At 38.4% G+C, this 14,360-nt stretch overlaps 1 protein-coding gene across 2 annotated transcripts in view; it reads right to left on the reverse strand.

Moving 5' to 3' along the window:
• Positions 1-2,585: 2,585 nt before the first annotated feature.
• Positions 2,586-14,360, reverse strand: part of EMB1135 (RING/FYVE/PHD zinc finger superfamily protein) — a 418,560-nt gene continuing 406,785 nt past the window's right edge. Inside the window, exon 33 of one of the 2 annotated variants that reach the window (XM_089378057.1) lies at positions 2,586-3,113. In XM_089378057.1, coding sequence (XP_089234183.1) covers positions 3,103-3,113 — 11 coding nt within the window. In that variant the 3' untranslated portion in view covers positions 2,586-3,102. The remainder of the gene's footprint in view (positions 3,114-14,360) is intronic. The other variant, XR_016247843.1, reaches the window with a different exon arrangement.

Raw genomic sequence — 14,360 nt, forward strand, 5'->3', positions numbered from 1 at the left:
CTCAATACACATAAGTTTTAGTGCTTTTTCCCTGAAACATGCAAATAGTTGAATTCTTCATGGATCACAAACCTGGTCCCAAATTTACATTTAATATAAGGGTTTTAAAAACTTAATACACATAAGTTATAACGTTTTTTTACCTAAAATATGTAGTTGGTTGAATTCTTCATGGATCACTGCCTTAACCCTAAAATGATAATTTAATGTGCTTTAAAACCCCTACCCTAAAATTATAATTTAATGAGTTTTAAAAACTCAATACACATTTAGGTTATAGTGTTTTTTCACATGAAACATGAAGTCGGTTGAATTCTTGTGATCAATATAAAAGTTTTAAAATCTTAATATAAATATAGGTTATAATATTTTCTACTTAAAACATGGGACTCAAGTGCGTGTTTTGAAATATGCCACTGATGTACGAGTTCGGTTAACAAACTTGTCCCTCCATGACCTGCCTCCAACCTTACATGAATGCTTGGTTTAATTTTTTTAATTACAGTGTCTATATTTAAAATCAAACATATTTCTTTGAATAAAAGTAAAGTTCATGGAAATTTTATTCCTTAACTATTAGTTGAGGTAAACGACATGCAACATTTTTCTTTCGATGGCTCCTACCTCCAGTGGCAATTTCCTATCCGAACGTGCCCTTATCTATACATGTTCTTCCTTCATTGCTTAAAGTTCTTAAGCCCGTGACCAGGCTAAACCTTCCAGTGATATTTTAATATATATATTGCCATTATAATGAAGTTTGGTGAGATGTTGATGCGTACAATGGTGGTTGGATTAATAAAGTGGATATTCTTGATAGAGAAGTTACAAGCATAGCTAGAAAAATTAATATATTTTGGTATGAATTTTTTGTATTATTTTGTTATAGAATTCTTGAGACCAACAAAGATCATTTTATTACTGTTACAGAATTTTTGAGATTAACAAAGATCATTTTATTAATGTTAACCAAATGATCAGAAAATTAGGTGAATGAGGTTAAAAAGATACATTCAATACAATGTAGGAGTGAAAAGAGATTAATATTCTATTCAATAATTATTTCAAAGGCATACATCTTCTCAAAGGAAGTTTTGTTGTCGTAAAACGAGACTAATATTCTAGTCAACAATTATTTCAAAGGCATACATCTTCACAAAGGAAGTTTTGTTGTCATATAAAAAGGGAGATCCACCATACACCAACAAGATGCATATTCACTGTGATACCAATTGTTATAAACCATATGGGTTACAAATCAAGCATTCATCTTAAAAGTACGAGAAGCCACAAATATAATGTATCGAGATCAAATATAAATAATAATGTAAATTTGGTAACAGAAGGGGTGTTTATAGTGTTCAGAGAGTGCAAGGTATTGCCAAAAGCTTTTTATTTCAACTTAAGGTGGATGAAGCCACAAATATAATGTATCGAGATCAAATATAAATAATAATGTAAATTCGGTAACAGAAGGGGTGTTTATAGTGTTCAGTGCAAGGTATTGCCAAAGGCTTTTTATTTCAACTTAAGGTGGATGAAGCTTTGTTGATTTTTTATTTTCTTTTTTTAATTGAGGGCCTAGATTGATTCTCAAGGGAATATGCTTAACATATGCTTATCAACAGCTGTAGTGTATTAAAGAGTTTGTTAAGTTGCATTGACTTTTAATAAATTAAAAAAAAAAAGATTCGGTGGCTCCCGCCCACCAATTTCTTAGGGATTTGAGATTATTCCAATTCTAATAAGTTCATCATTATTATTTATAACATTCATTTATATTTATATACAAATATTTATTTAGCAGAATGGTCCATTACTTTTAATAAATTTAAAATATTAGATTCTTGCCACTTGGATCCCTACCTACCAATTTCCTAGGGATTTGCGATTATTCCAATTCTAATAAGTTCCTCCATGATAAGCTCCTCATTATTATTTATAATATTTATTTATATATAAAGAAATTTTATTTAGCAAAACATAGAAATTTTATTTAGCAAAACATTCTTCTTGTTACAATAGTTTTTTTGATTAATATTTATGAAACCTTCAGCTATATCAACCACATTAATATTTTTAATGTGAGTATACTAGTTTAAACTTTAAATATGTGAAGTGTCATAAAGATAATGAATATTCGTTACTTGTGACTCTTAATAACCATGTATATTTACATTAACTATACACATTATAGATGTGGCCGAGATTATATTTTGGCCAACTATGCCTATTTGGGGTAATTAAATACATTACAGGTGTCATTCTATAGTTTGGCATGGCTAACTGAACCAATCTCAATTTTTATCAGTGAAATTTTCTACAAGAATTACTCCATATCAGCCACCACTGTCATGAACGATCAACTGGATAGGATACTGATAATCGTCTCAACATCAAGCTAAAACAGTTGAATTATTAATAGCTTCAGAAATTCATGTCAATATCCAAAATCGAGAAAGCTCAAGGGAATACTTGAAAGGACATTTGTTGATGACTGGTAGGTACATGGACCAACTTAATATTCAAATATATGAATCAGTGCCGTAGGAAAATTAAGTCACAATAGAGAAAGTAGAAGGAAATGCAAGAAAGGTTTTAAAAGCAACCTAATTTTGAATAATATTCTAATAAAAGTTCAAATGAAACGCATTACAACGTGAAGTACCCCTCCAATCGTTTTCCACAAAAACATCTCGACAAATAATCAAATTTGTTCCGACTACTGCCAAAGTATTTCACCTACGGCTGATATGCATTTTTTTGTACCGGTGCCCAAAACATCTCAAGCCACAAGGGACTCATTTCATAAACCCAGCTTTTATTTTAAAGGTGATATATTTTTCTAGCAGTACACAACAAACATGTACTTGTCCCCTGCCATAATCTAGAACAAATGCCCAAACGGCCTTCAACTCTCTTGACCCCTTTGCACTTCACCAGCCTAGGCATATTCCCAAACATCAGGATAGCATTGTTAGAAGTGGTTTAGGCCCTTTCCAGGGGCAAGAACATATTTATTTTCAAGATTCTATATTGTTCCAATTCACGTGCAGATGACCTGGCAAACTCTTCCTCTCTTCAGGCACCTGGATTCTGAAATCAAGAAAGACCTGTGCAAGTTGAAATTCGTGTTAGACTTCTCCTAGCCTTTATACATGAACCATCTATATGCACAAAAATCAAACTAAGAAAACAAGTGTAATTTTCCCACACCACCTATAACTGTTGGCCTTAATCAAACTTCTCCAATAAACTTTAGTTTTCTAACACTCGCCAGTATAGCACAAACATATCAGATGAACCATCAGTATTGCCTCTCAATATTTTTCTTCGCATACAAGGCTACATCTATAATCCTTTTGCCTTTATGTGTAATTCGCATAATGATTACTGGTACTAAAAGCCAAAAAACCAAGAGATTTCTATGTCATTACAAATAAAGGCATGAAGACAGGCAAGATACTCTCCCACTTAAACTAAATGCAAGAGATTTATATACTACAGTTCTCGAAATCCTTAAATAAGATTTTTAGTGGCAGCGTCCCAGTTAAAGTGGATATTGATTTTGTGAACTATGTTCATATTCTCTCCTAAATATTGATGTTCTCCTAAACCTCAAATGCATCCTGTTTTACAGATCAGAATTCCTAAAGTTTCCCTGCACATTAAAAGACAAAGATCTAAAATAAGTTATCAAACCTGTTACGGAGGGAAGTTGAACCCACCTTAGGAAACTCAGTATTAGTTCAGGACGAGAATTCAAATAAATTTTGTGTAGACAAATCAAACCAACCAAACATTCAATGACACATCTAAAGAGGGACTGACGCTGACTACAGTAACAAATACATAAATAAATAAATGCACCCAGGGCTTATAATGAGGAATCAAGGATAGAAAAGGATATATAGATGTGTATATCCTTGCCATTACTGAATCTCATTCTCTCTAGCAAACGTCACCATCTCCATTAGCATTAAAGACTACAACATATGAGCGAGGAAGGTTGGTTTGGCTGAGTGATCAACGGAGGTTATCAGTCCCCACCAAAGATGCCAAATAAAAAAACTTGGGTAAGCCACTTTGGTGTCTGTTTTGGGCATTAATTATCAGCTTTGAACAAGTTTAGTATGTTACCTCTATGCTCAGAAATTCAAATAACAGAGTGCAAGCAATAGTAATTCATTCTAAGTTAAAAAATTGAGTACAATTAGTCGAAGCTAATCTTAGCCATGAAGGTGCATGGTCTTCCATTTGTACACTAATTGCACAGCATGTTATTAAAGAAGTTTGTATATCTGTTTATCTGTATGATGTTTTCCAATGGTTAAATCCTGCTAGGATAAAATTATGTCAGCTTCCTTTGATTTTAGGCTGAAATCCTAGGTTTAGCTATGTATAAATCTTCCTTTATAATCTAAGATACTTGCATGACACCCGACTTGGTAACAATAGATACAGTGGTTCACTTATATATGGTACAATGTACACATACCTGATGAATACACTGATCGAGAGGTTGTCATAATTTATGAATCTGAAGTAAAGACATGCAGTTAAAACTGTGCACCCCAGTTCATAATACACATAATGGTAATCGAGACCAATGGCAGAGAAACAAGGGAGTTGTCATAACTTCGTACTTTCATGCCAAATTACATCGTCAGAAACACTAATATATACAAAATATTAGTAAGAAAGATAACAAAGCATATTAACAGAGATATCTCCATAAAAATGGCATGACAATGAGTGGGCATTGGCGAGGATGTTCAAGAAAGACAGCCCTAGAACCCAGATCTGGAGTCAACATAGTCATGCAAAGCAACCTTGACCAAAGCAAAATAAACATCAAGTTGTTTGCAAATCACAGAATTTCTTGAGGTATGGTTAGACCTCAAATATATATTGTATGCTTGTTTGCAAGCTAGATGAGGCGAAGTTTTAATTATTAGCATGTTAGATTGTCTCCTTGGGTTGACACTAGTCAATTAGTTGTTAATTAGGATTCATAACATGCATATATATCTAAGCATATTGCATGCAGATAAGAAACAAAGAAAACGAAGCCCGTTCTCTTTCTATATCAAGTTCTCTGATGATGTCATCTATAAATTCAAATGACTCAATTCATTGTTATCTTATTTTTATTCCTCTACTTAGAATTAGATTTCCTTTTAGCATGCATAGGGGCATATTTCCAATCAATACAAAAGTTCCAGCTCATGATTTTCCATAATCATCAGGACTATTCATATTAGATATGTACTATTCATTGATTTTGATCTCTAATCTACAAAGTTTTACTGCACATTCAGATAAAGACTACACAATTGTTCAGGAATAATTAGTTTCCACACAACTCTCTTTATTGTATTAAAACAGATGCAAAAGATGACTTCCTAGCCATTCACCTCTAGGTCATCACCCGTCTAGTCTCCTTCCTACAGTCTAGACCTTTGGGGACTGTTACTGCAAAATCTAACGAGCCTAGTTCAAAGCCTCACTAAGCAGATCTAGACCTCGTGGCAACAAGGTATCAGCCACCACTACCACCTCAGCAGCCTTTTGCTAGCTATTTAGTGGTAAATGAACCACAAGAGATGCCCGGTTTCTTTTCCGATAGCTCTAAGAAGGAAATCCTCAATCTTATGGAGAAGATGAACAATATTCTGAAAAAATAGTCAGATGAAAGGAGACTTAAAAGTAGAATGTGCTGGATCAGAGATGGTGAAAAGAACACCCATTTCTTTAATAGGGTGGCCTCCAAACGGAAGAGTATAGATTCCATTTGGTATATTATAGGAAGGGACAATAAGATTCTTACATCAAAACGTGACATTCAGAATGAGGCCGATAATAATTTCAAGTCCCAATACAGGGTTTCAGAAGTAACAAATATTATTGATCAAATAGATTTGGCCAACTTGTTCCACCAGATGGTAAATGAAAGAGGGCTGGAGATGATGGATAGGCCTATCTCTCCGGATGCATTACAAGCGACTTTGAAAGAGTTGGCGAATGATAAAAGCCCGGGTCCAGATGGATGGCCAGTGGAACTTTTCTTGTTCTTCTTTGACATCATGGGCGCAGACTATCTGGAGATGGCGGAGGAGTCTCGTATTTCAGGTCACATCTCCGGTGCCATTAACTCTACCTTTCTCATCCTGATTCCCAAAAAACCAAATTCTATATCTCCGACTATAGACCAAATTCTTTATGTAACACTGTCTACAAAATGATTTCACATCGCAGGTGCCATTAACTCTACCTTTTTCACCCTGATTCCCAAAAAAGCAAATTCTATATCTCTCTGACTATAGACCAATTTCTTTATGTAACACTATCTACAAAATGATTTCTAAATTAATCGCAAATAGAATTTAGAGGATCATTTCAGATCATATCACACCAAAGCAGTTTGGCTTTCTCCCTGATCAGCACATTCAGGATGCTGTGGCAATCATACAGGAAAGCATCCACTCTATTAAATCACGTAACCTGAATGCATGTTTGATGAAAATTGATCTTATGAAAGCTTATAACCGTGTCGAGTGGGATTTTCTCAGACTGATACTCCATAAGACAGGCTTTGACCGCCATCACATCAATTGGATTAGGGCATGTGTTTCAACAACGAATATGGCTGTATTTATTAATGGTCAGTCGACTGGTTTTTTAAAGATATCCAGGGATCTGCGCCAAGGGTGTTCTATTTCTCCCCTCCTCTTCATTATGGTCATAGATGCATTTAGAAGTTTGAGGCAGGCAAAGGACAGGGGCACTATCAATGGCTGCAGGGTATCAAAAAACATTGCCACGAGCTGGTGAGTGCAAATTATCTGAATGGCAAGGCATTCACATCCTCTCCAAATTCAAGAATGCTTCTGGGCTCTCTATGAACAATGACAAATCAGAGATCATCTCCATCAGGGTAGACAAGGAGGAGGTTCTCCAGTTTGTGGCACTTTTTGGTGTATCGATCAGGTCTCTGGTTGTCGGCTTTAAGTACCTGGGTTTTACATTAAAACCTAGCAAATATGTGTTGGGGGATTGGCAGTGGTTGGTTGACAAAATACAAAAGAAAATTACTTGCTGGGACCACAAGTGGCTCACCCTTGGTGGATGTCTGATAATGATCAAAGCCACCCTACAGGGAATCTCATTTTATTGGCTGCATTTGTGCCATCTCCCATTGGCTGTCATTAACATGGTCAATGCTATCTTTTCTAACTTCCTTTGGAATGGGGCCTGTGGGAAAAAAAAGATATCATTTGTCCTCTTTAGCATCGTTGTCCAAGCCGATCTCCACTGGTGGATGGGGCATGAGAGATACAAAATGATTTAACCAAGCCTTCCTCATCAAGAGTTTATGGAGAGTGTTCTTTGGATCCGGACACTCGTAAGCAATCATTCGGAATAAATATCTCCATAGCTCAAATCTGAAGATTGGGTATCCTCCGGAGCCCTTGTTAAAAAGAATGCAACCTATATTTGTTGAAGCCTCATGAAAGTCAGACCTTGGTTTTGCAGTAGCCTTTCCTGGTAGGTGGGCAGAGGTGACAAGGTCTTCATTGGCCTGGATGCCATCAAAAGAATGACTGAAGGGCATAATCTGCTTGTTCCCAACATTCGAGCCTGAATGAGCAGGAGATTTATACTTTATCACACATTGGAATGGGCCGCTGCAATCCTCTGTCTTCTCCCTTGTGGCCCTCTTCACAGATTTTGGGTATTCCTGACGAGCTGGCAAACAGATGGTCAATTTTCCGTCTTTAACTGGTCAATGCAGGGTTCTCCCTTTCAGACAGACCTGATAAGCTGGCCAGGGCAGATTTGGGTTCTGATGGTGACATCTCTGTTACAGTTGCCTATTCTTACATCACGTCTTGTTTTCATGCTGAGCCTTATGCAAGGTGGATGGCTTCTATGTGGAAGTGGGAGGTGCTGCTAAAAATTAAATGTTTTATCTGGTTAGTCACCCACAATTGCATCCTTACCTAGGAGAACCTCATTAAGAGACGTGTTCAACGTCTGCGCTTCTGTCCTCTTTGTGGATTGGCTCTGGAGGAGGTTAAACACCTCTTTCTTCTCTGCCCTTTCGTGAATGTTGTGTGAGAGGGGATCACAAATGTCCTTGATACAGATTCGGAGGTGGATAGTTTTCTTGTGAAAAAACGGTTACCTGATTCCTACTGCAGCAAACTGACGATATTTCTCCTATTTGTTAATTACTTGAACAAATTACTTGCAGTTTTCTACAACGATTATTGAAATACATACACTACAGCATACACAAAATAAGTATTGTGGAAACTAAATGCAACATAGGAGAGAAATAAACACACACACATCTAAACAGTTGTTTTTGGACAATGTCCCCAGAGAAACCCAACTCGGGAAAACCAGTGCAACAACTGAGGGTTTTATTATTATGCTGTAGTTTATGAGTACAAATCGTTGGATGCCCAAAATGGCTATCTGATACAGAGAAAAACTAGCAGAGAGTTAGTGAGAAAAATCTCACACCGATTTGGGAGATCCGACACTAATCAGGAACAGGCTGGCTGGCCCCACGCTGCCGTTGCGTAGCTTCTGCATCAATCCTATGCAGCTCTGCATCACACTTGGTGGGCTTTGCGTCAACTCCTCTTCTGCTGTTTGGAAATTTGACCCTCTGGCCCTCTAGTCTCACACCCCGGCCTCTAGCACTAGATCTCAACTCTCCCAGCTGAATTTCGAACTCCCTTTGAAGCTCTTCATTGCCTCTCTGAATTGCTCTATGCCTTCTCTGCCTTGCACCCTTCGGATCTGGAAAAACTCTCCTCCAGACTACTATCCCTGCCCCTCACTACAAGGAGATCACTCGATCTCACTCCAGCAACTCAACGTTGCTACTCTTGAGAAATTCTATCTCTGATCTCTCATTCGATATGTGTTCTCCAAGTACCTATCAAGCTCCTTCTTATAATCTCTTGTTGGAGCTCCAACGGCCAAGATTAAAACATAATCAATGACTAAGATTAACAAAGAGTTGATCCTTGTCTTCTTCTAGAAGATTCACACCTGATTTAATTAATACCCTTTAATTAACCAGATTTCCTAAGTTTAGACTTAGGGAACCATTTAAAAAAGTTAATTATTTTAATTAAACCATCTTTTGGTGGAATTTTCCCAAATGATTTCTGGGTATTGGAAAATGCATGTGTCTTAGCTTCTCTGCCAAATCTCGAGGCAAGAGCACATTTGATGCTACATAAATCAACACTCCCTCTTAGTAAGGAATGTGCTCTAGAGTTGCAACCTGTTGAAGCATCACTTTGTCTCTGCACCATCTCTGTGAAAATTCCTAGATCTAACAATCTTAGGAATCCTATTGCAACTAACTGAATCTACTTCACCTAGATTGTAAATTACATTACAAGCTTATTTCAAATTTCTTCTTGAAACATTGAAGTAAATTACTGAAGCAGCCTACACCAATTAAGTATGACTCTGAAACATAGAAACTAAGCAAGGAAAATAGAAACACATACGACACCGTTATTTTTGGCCAATAGTCCCCGGAAAAACCCAATGCGGGAAAATCGATGTAGCAATTTTGAGGGTTTATTATTATTAAGTAGTAGCAATATCTGAATACATCACTGAATATCTCACAGGGTTATTCAATTACAGAGAGAAACACTGGCAACAGCTTTGTGAGTTTCCCTCACACAATAACTGAGAAAAAGTCCCAACTGTTCCTGCTGCTAGATGAGGTGCCCTTGGCAAGCTCTACACTGTCCCAGCTCAACCCTCTCAGGCACAACGTCACCCAACTGGGGAATCGATCAGTAGCCCTGATTCACTGCTCTCAACCTCCCTATCTCACACCCTCGCTTTTAAACTGACTCTTTGCTCTGATTTTCGACCTTCTCTCTCTCCCTCTCTGCTGCTTCTGCGTGGCCCTTCTGGCCCTGCGTTAAGGCTATTGGATCACTATCTGCCTCTCTGTCTACTGATGATTCTCCAGCTAAGAAAATCACTTTCTCTCCGGAAGCTATCCTTGCCCCTCTGCTGCAAGAGATATCGTCAATCGATTTTTCCTCCTGAGAACTTCTCACTTCAAAAAATCGATTTCTTGATCTCTCTTTGTGTTTTCCAAATGACCCTCAAGCCCCTTCTTATTTCTTCATGTTGGACAACCAACGACCTAAATTACATCTTAATCAAATGCTTAAATCGTTTTGACTTGATCTCCGTCTTTTTCTAGAAGTTTCACCCCTGATTAGATTAACACCCATTAATATTTTAATTTTCCTAAGCTTAGAATTAGGGTCCTCGTTAAAAATATTAATTATTTTAATAAAATCACTTTTGGGTGGAATTTCCCAAAACACCTTCTAGGTTCTTCAGAATACCTGTGCCCAAGCCTCCCTACAAAATTTGAGGCTTCGAGCACATCCGATGCTACCCCAAACCAATAATCTCCTGCTATGCTAATAATGTCTGGCTTTATTGCCCACCAACTACTGTGCAACTTTGATATGAGCTGCATTTGTGCTCCTACTAACCATGCTGAACTATTGTCAACTACTACCTCTGCATTGCAACCCTCTCTCCATCTGCTGCCACTATAACTGCGATTGAAAAGCATCCAAAATACTAAATCAATTGTGATCAGTATGATGCCTCTGTCACCTGAGTCCTAACTGTTGTTAGTCTCTGTGCTGTTGCTAACTCTGCTCTGTGCCAACTGCACTGCTACCAACTCTGCTTTGCGTTGCTTAGTCTCAGCTTGCTACTAGCTACTGCATCTGTCACTCTGGCACATGACTGCACCAACTGCCACTAGTCCATCCTGCTACTGCTAACTTTGGGCTCCCATAGCAAGGTCTTGATACAAGAGGTGGACTCCTCAAGGATCCTTCCCATCCTGTAGCTCTCTGGGGCTACAATTCTAGTTCGCCCCACCTCACTCGTGGAGGCATATCAACAATCATGGCAAACTCTTCCTTCAGTTTGGAGGACAATCTGTCAATCTCAGTGGATGTAACTTGCTGATCCTAATTCTCCTCCTTGTCCTTCTAGTTCTTTCTGAGAGGGCATTGAGTGTTGTAGTGGCCTAACTTGCCACACCTGAAGCACTTGATCTTCAAAATATCCTCCTTTCTTTTGCGCTGCTCTTGTTTCCCCTTTTATGCAAGGGCCACATCCTCCTCTTCCTTCACCCGTTTCACCCCACTGCTGCTACTGCCATTGATGGTGGCCTTTACTAAATTACGCCTGTTGGGGCGTTGACCCTACTAAAGCTAGCTAGTCCCGAAAATCCTGAAACCTCATAAGGAAGGGGTCTACACGCTCCCCTTTCTACATCCTTGTGCATCTTAGCTTCTCCTATAAGTAAATCTTCCGTTGCTCGAAAGATCCTTCGTATAGCCTAACTAAGGCTTTCTACATCTGTCGGGCAGTATCCTTGCCGACTATATGGGATACTACATGATCTCGAACCCCTTCGAGAATGATCCTCTTCGCCATCTTAGCCTTGTTCTTCTTGAGCGGATTTGCATCGACAGGTACAACTACCACACTATCGACATAAGTTTTGAGATCATGCTCATCTAGAAGATAAGAGATCCTAGCCTTCCAGATCACATAGTTGGAGGCTCCATCCAATTGATCTTGATCTCTCAACCTAGTTGATGCCATCTCTTTTGAAAAAGTCGAACTACTCCCTCTTCTCCTCTATGTAGTTGTTTCCTAGCTATTCGCACTCCCTTCTGGAGAGAGAAATCCCGCACACAACTACTGCTGCTCTGCTTGGAAAATTCAAACTTCTTGGCTAGAAGTCCTCTAAGGAAGAAATTCCCTCAGTATGTGCTATTCTCTCCTTCTGACGCTATTCTGCTAGCAACTGCTGCAAAATAACTGTGTTCCAGCTAAAAATCTTCTTTGCAAGGAAACTACGCTGCTCCCTTCTGCCTCTGGAAAGCTTCAATCTAGAGTAGTGTTGCACCATATGGATCTGCCACCGATCCTTCGGCGGAATCGCGAATCGAAAAATTGGATTTGTGGTTCCGCCTTTTTTTGGCGATTCCTAGAAAATTGGATCCGTGGGGTGCCGATCCACGGTTCCTACTACCAAATCCGCGGATCTGGAAAGGATCCGATGCGAATCTGTGGAGGTTCGAGCGTGTATCCATCGCGGCTCACAAGCAGATCTGAGAGAAAAAGGATGGTTCACATGGTTCCGTGGGGCCTTTTTTTTTTGGAAATTTCTAACTGTTATGTGAGGAACTACACTTTCCAAATACTCCCAAGGTGGGCCTTGATGCTCCCTAAACACTTTCTAAATGCTCCCTAATGGTAATGTTAAATTCTTAAATGAAAGATAAAGGAGAATGTCACTTTTACTTAAATATTTAACATTACCATGAAATGACTCGGGATGTTTGAGAATGGTTCCAACCTCATCAGACTTCATATGGAGAAAATAGAGTTTCATATCCCATTCAAAATTCAGCAGACTTAACAATTTTCAGGATCAATGGGATTGTGGCATTTCATTGGATTATATCATGTATGAGGGCATGTTATGGGCATTTAATCAAGAGCACCAAGCCCTATATGTACCCCACCATTGGTGTTATTGATTGTTGAACTCCTTTGTCATGGTCTTAACAATTATATACCCTTCACTCAAGTCAAAATCATTGAATAGGCATGTTAAGCTTTCTCTACCATATTATAAGGCTTGGATTAAGTTGTTTGATCAAAATTAGGCAATGTTGACTAAAATCCCGAATTGAAGTAGAGGCAAAGGCTAGACAAGAGAAGAGGAACCTAGATTGTAGATGGTTGATGCTGGAATAATTAATCATTGATGTACAATGGATGCCATATCTATCTTGATTTATGTAAAGATATGCATGTTTTCATGTCTTCTACAACTAATTTAGTATTTTGCATGTTTTTTTTATATATAAATATATATATATATATATATATATATATATATATATATATAGTAGACGCTTCTGAGAAGCTTTGCTTCCTAGATTTTTGGGAAATGACACTTCCGCATCCCCACTTCGTGCAACATTGATCTAGAGAATCAAATTTCTCTGTCGACTCACTAAGAGAAATCGATCTCACTCAAAACTTCGACCTCCTTGGCCCAAGGACTACGTTGCCTCTAGGGTTTCGAATTGCTGCCAAGGCAGGATTTCGAACCTCCTTTTTCCTTTCTACTCTGAGCTCTCCTACTCACGATCTATGCTCTGATACCATGTGAAAAATCGGTTACCTGATTCCTACTGCAGCAAACTGATGATATTTCTCCTATTTGTTAATTACTTGAACAAATTACTTGCAGTTTTCTACAACAAATATCGAAATACATACACTGCAGCCTACACAAAATAAATACTGCAGAAACTAAATACGACACAAGAGAGAAATAAACACACACACACATCTACACAGTTGTTTTTGGACAATGTCCCCGGAAAAACCCAACTCGAGAAAACCGGTGCAGTAGCTGAGGGTTTTATTATTATGTAGTAGTTTCTGAGTACAAATCATTGGATGCCCAAACTGGCTATCCGATACAAAGAAAAACTGGCAAAGAGTTAGTGAGAAAAATCTCACATTGATTCGAGAGATCCGACACTGATCAGGGATAGGCTGGTTGGTCCCACGCTACCTCTGCACAACTTTTGCGTCAATCCTATGCAGCTTTGCGTCACACATGCTGGGCTCTATGTCACCTCCTCTTCTGATCTCCTGCTGTCTGGAAATTCGCCCTTTTGGCACTCTGATCTCACACCTCGGCTTCTAGCACTAGATCTCGACTCTCCTAGTTGAATTTCGAACTCCCTCTGAAGCTCTGCATCGCCTCTACGTGGCACTACGTTGCCTCTCTGAACTGATCTATGCCTTCTCTTCCTTGCACTCTTCGGATCTGGAAAAACTCTCCTTCGTACTACTATCCCCACCCCTCATTGCAAGAAGATTACTTGATCTCACTCTAGCAACTCAACGCTACTACTCTTGAGAAATTCGATCTCTGATCTCTCATTCGATGTGTTCTCCAAGTGCCCATCAAGCTCCTTCTTATAATCTCTCGTTGGAGCTCCAACAGCCAAGATTAAAACATAATTAACAGCTAAGATTAATAGGTAGTTGATCCTTGTCCTCTTCTAGAAGATTCACGCCTGATTAAATTAATACCCTTTAATTAACCAGATTTCCTAAGTTTGGACTTAGGGAACCATTTAAAAAACTTAATTATTTTAATTAAACCATCTCTGGGTGGAATTTTCCCAAACGACTTTTGGGTATTGGAGAATGCATGTATCTTAGCCTCTCCGCAA

This window comes from Pinus tabuliformis, chromosome J, assembly GCF_031772625.1.
Source record: "Pinus tabuliformis cultivar Carrire ecotype Pingquan chromosome J, CPIR1, whole genome shotgun sequence".
NCBI lineage: Eukaryota > Viridiplantae > Streptophyta > Pinopsida > Pinales > Pinaceae > Pinus > Pinus tabuliformis.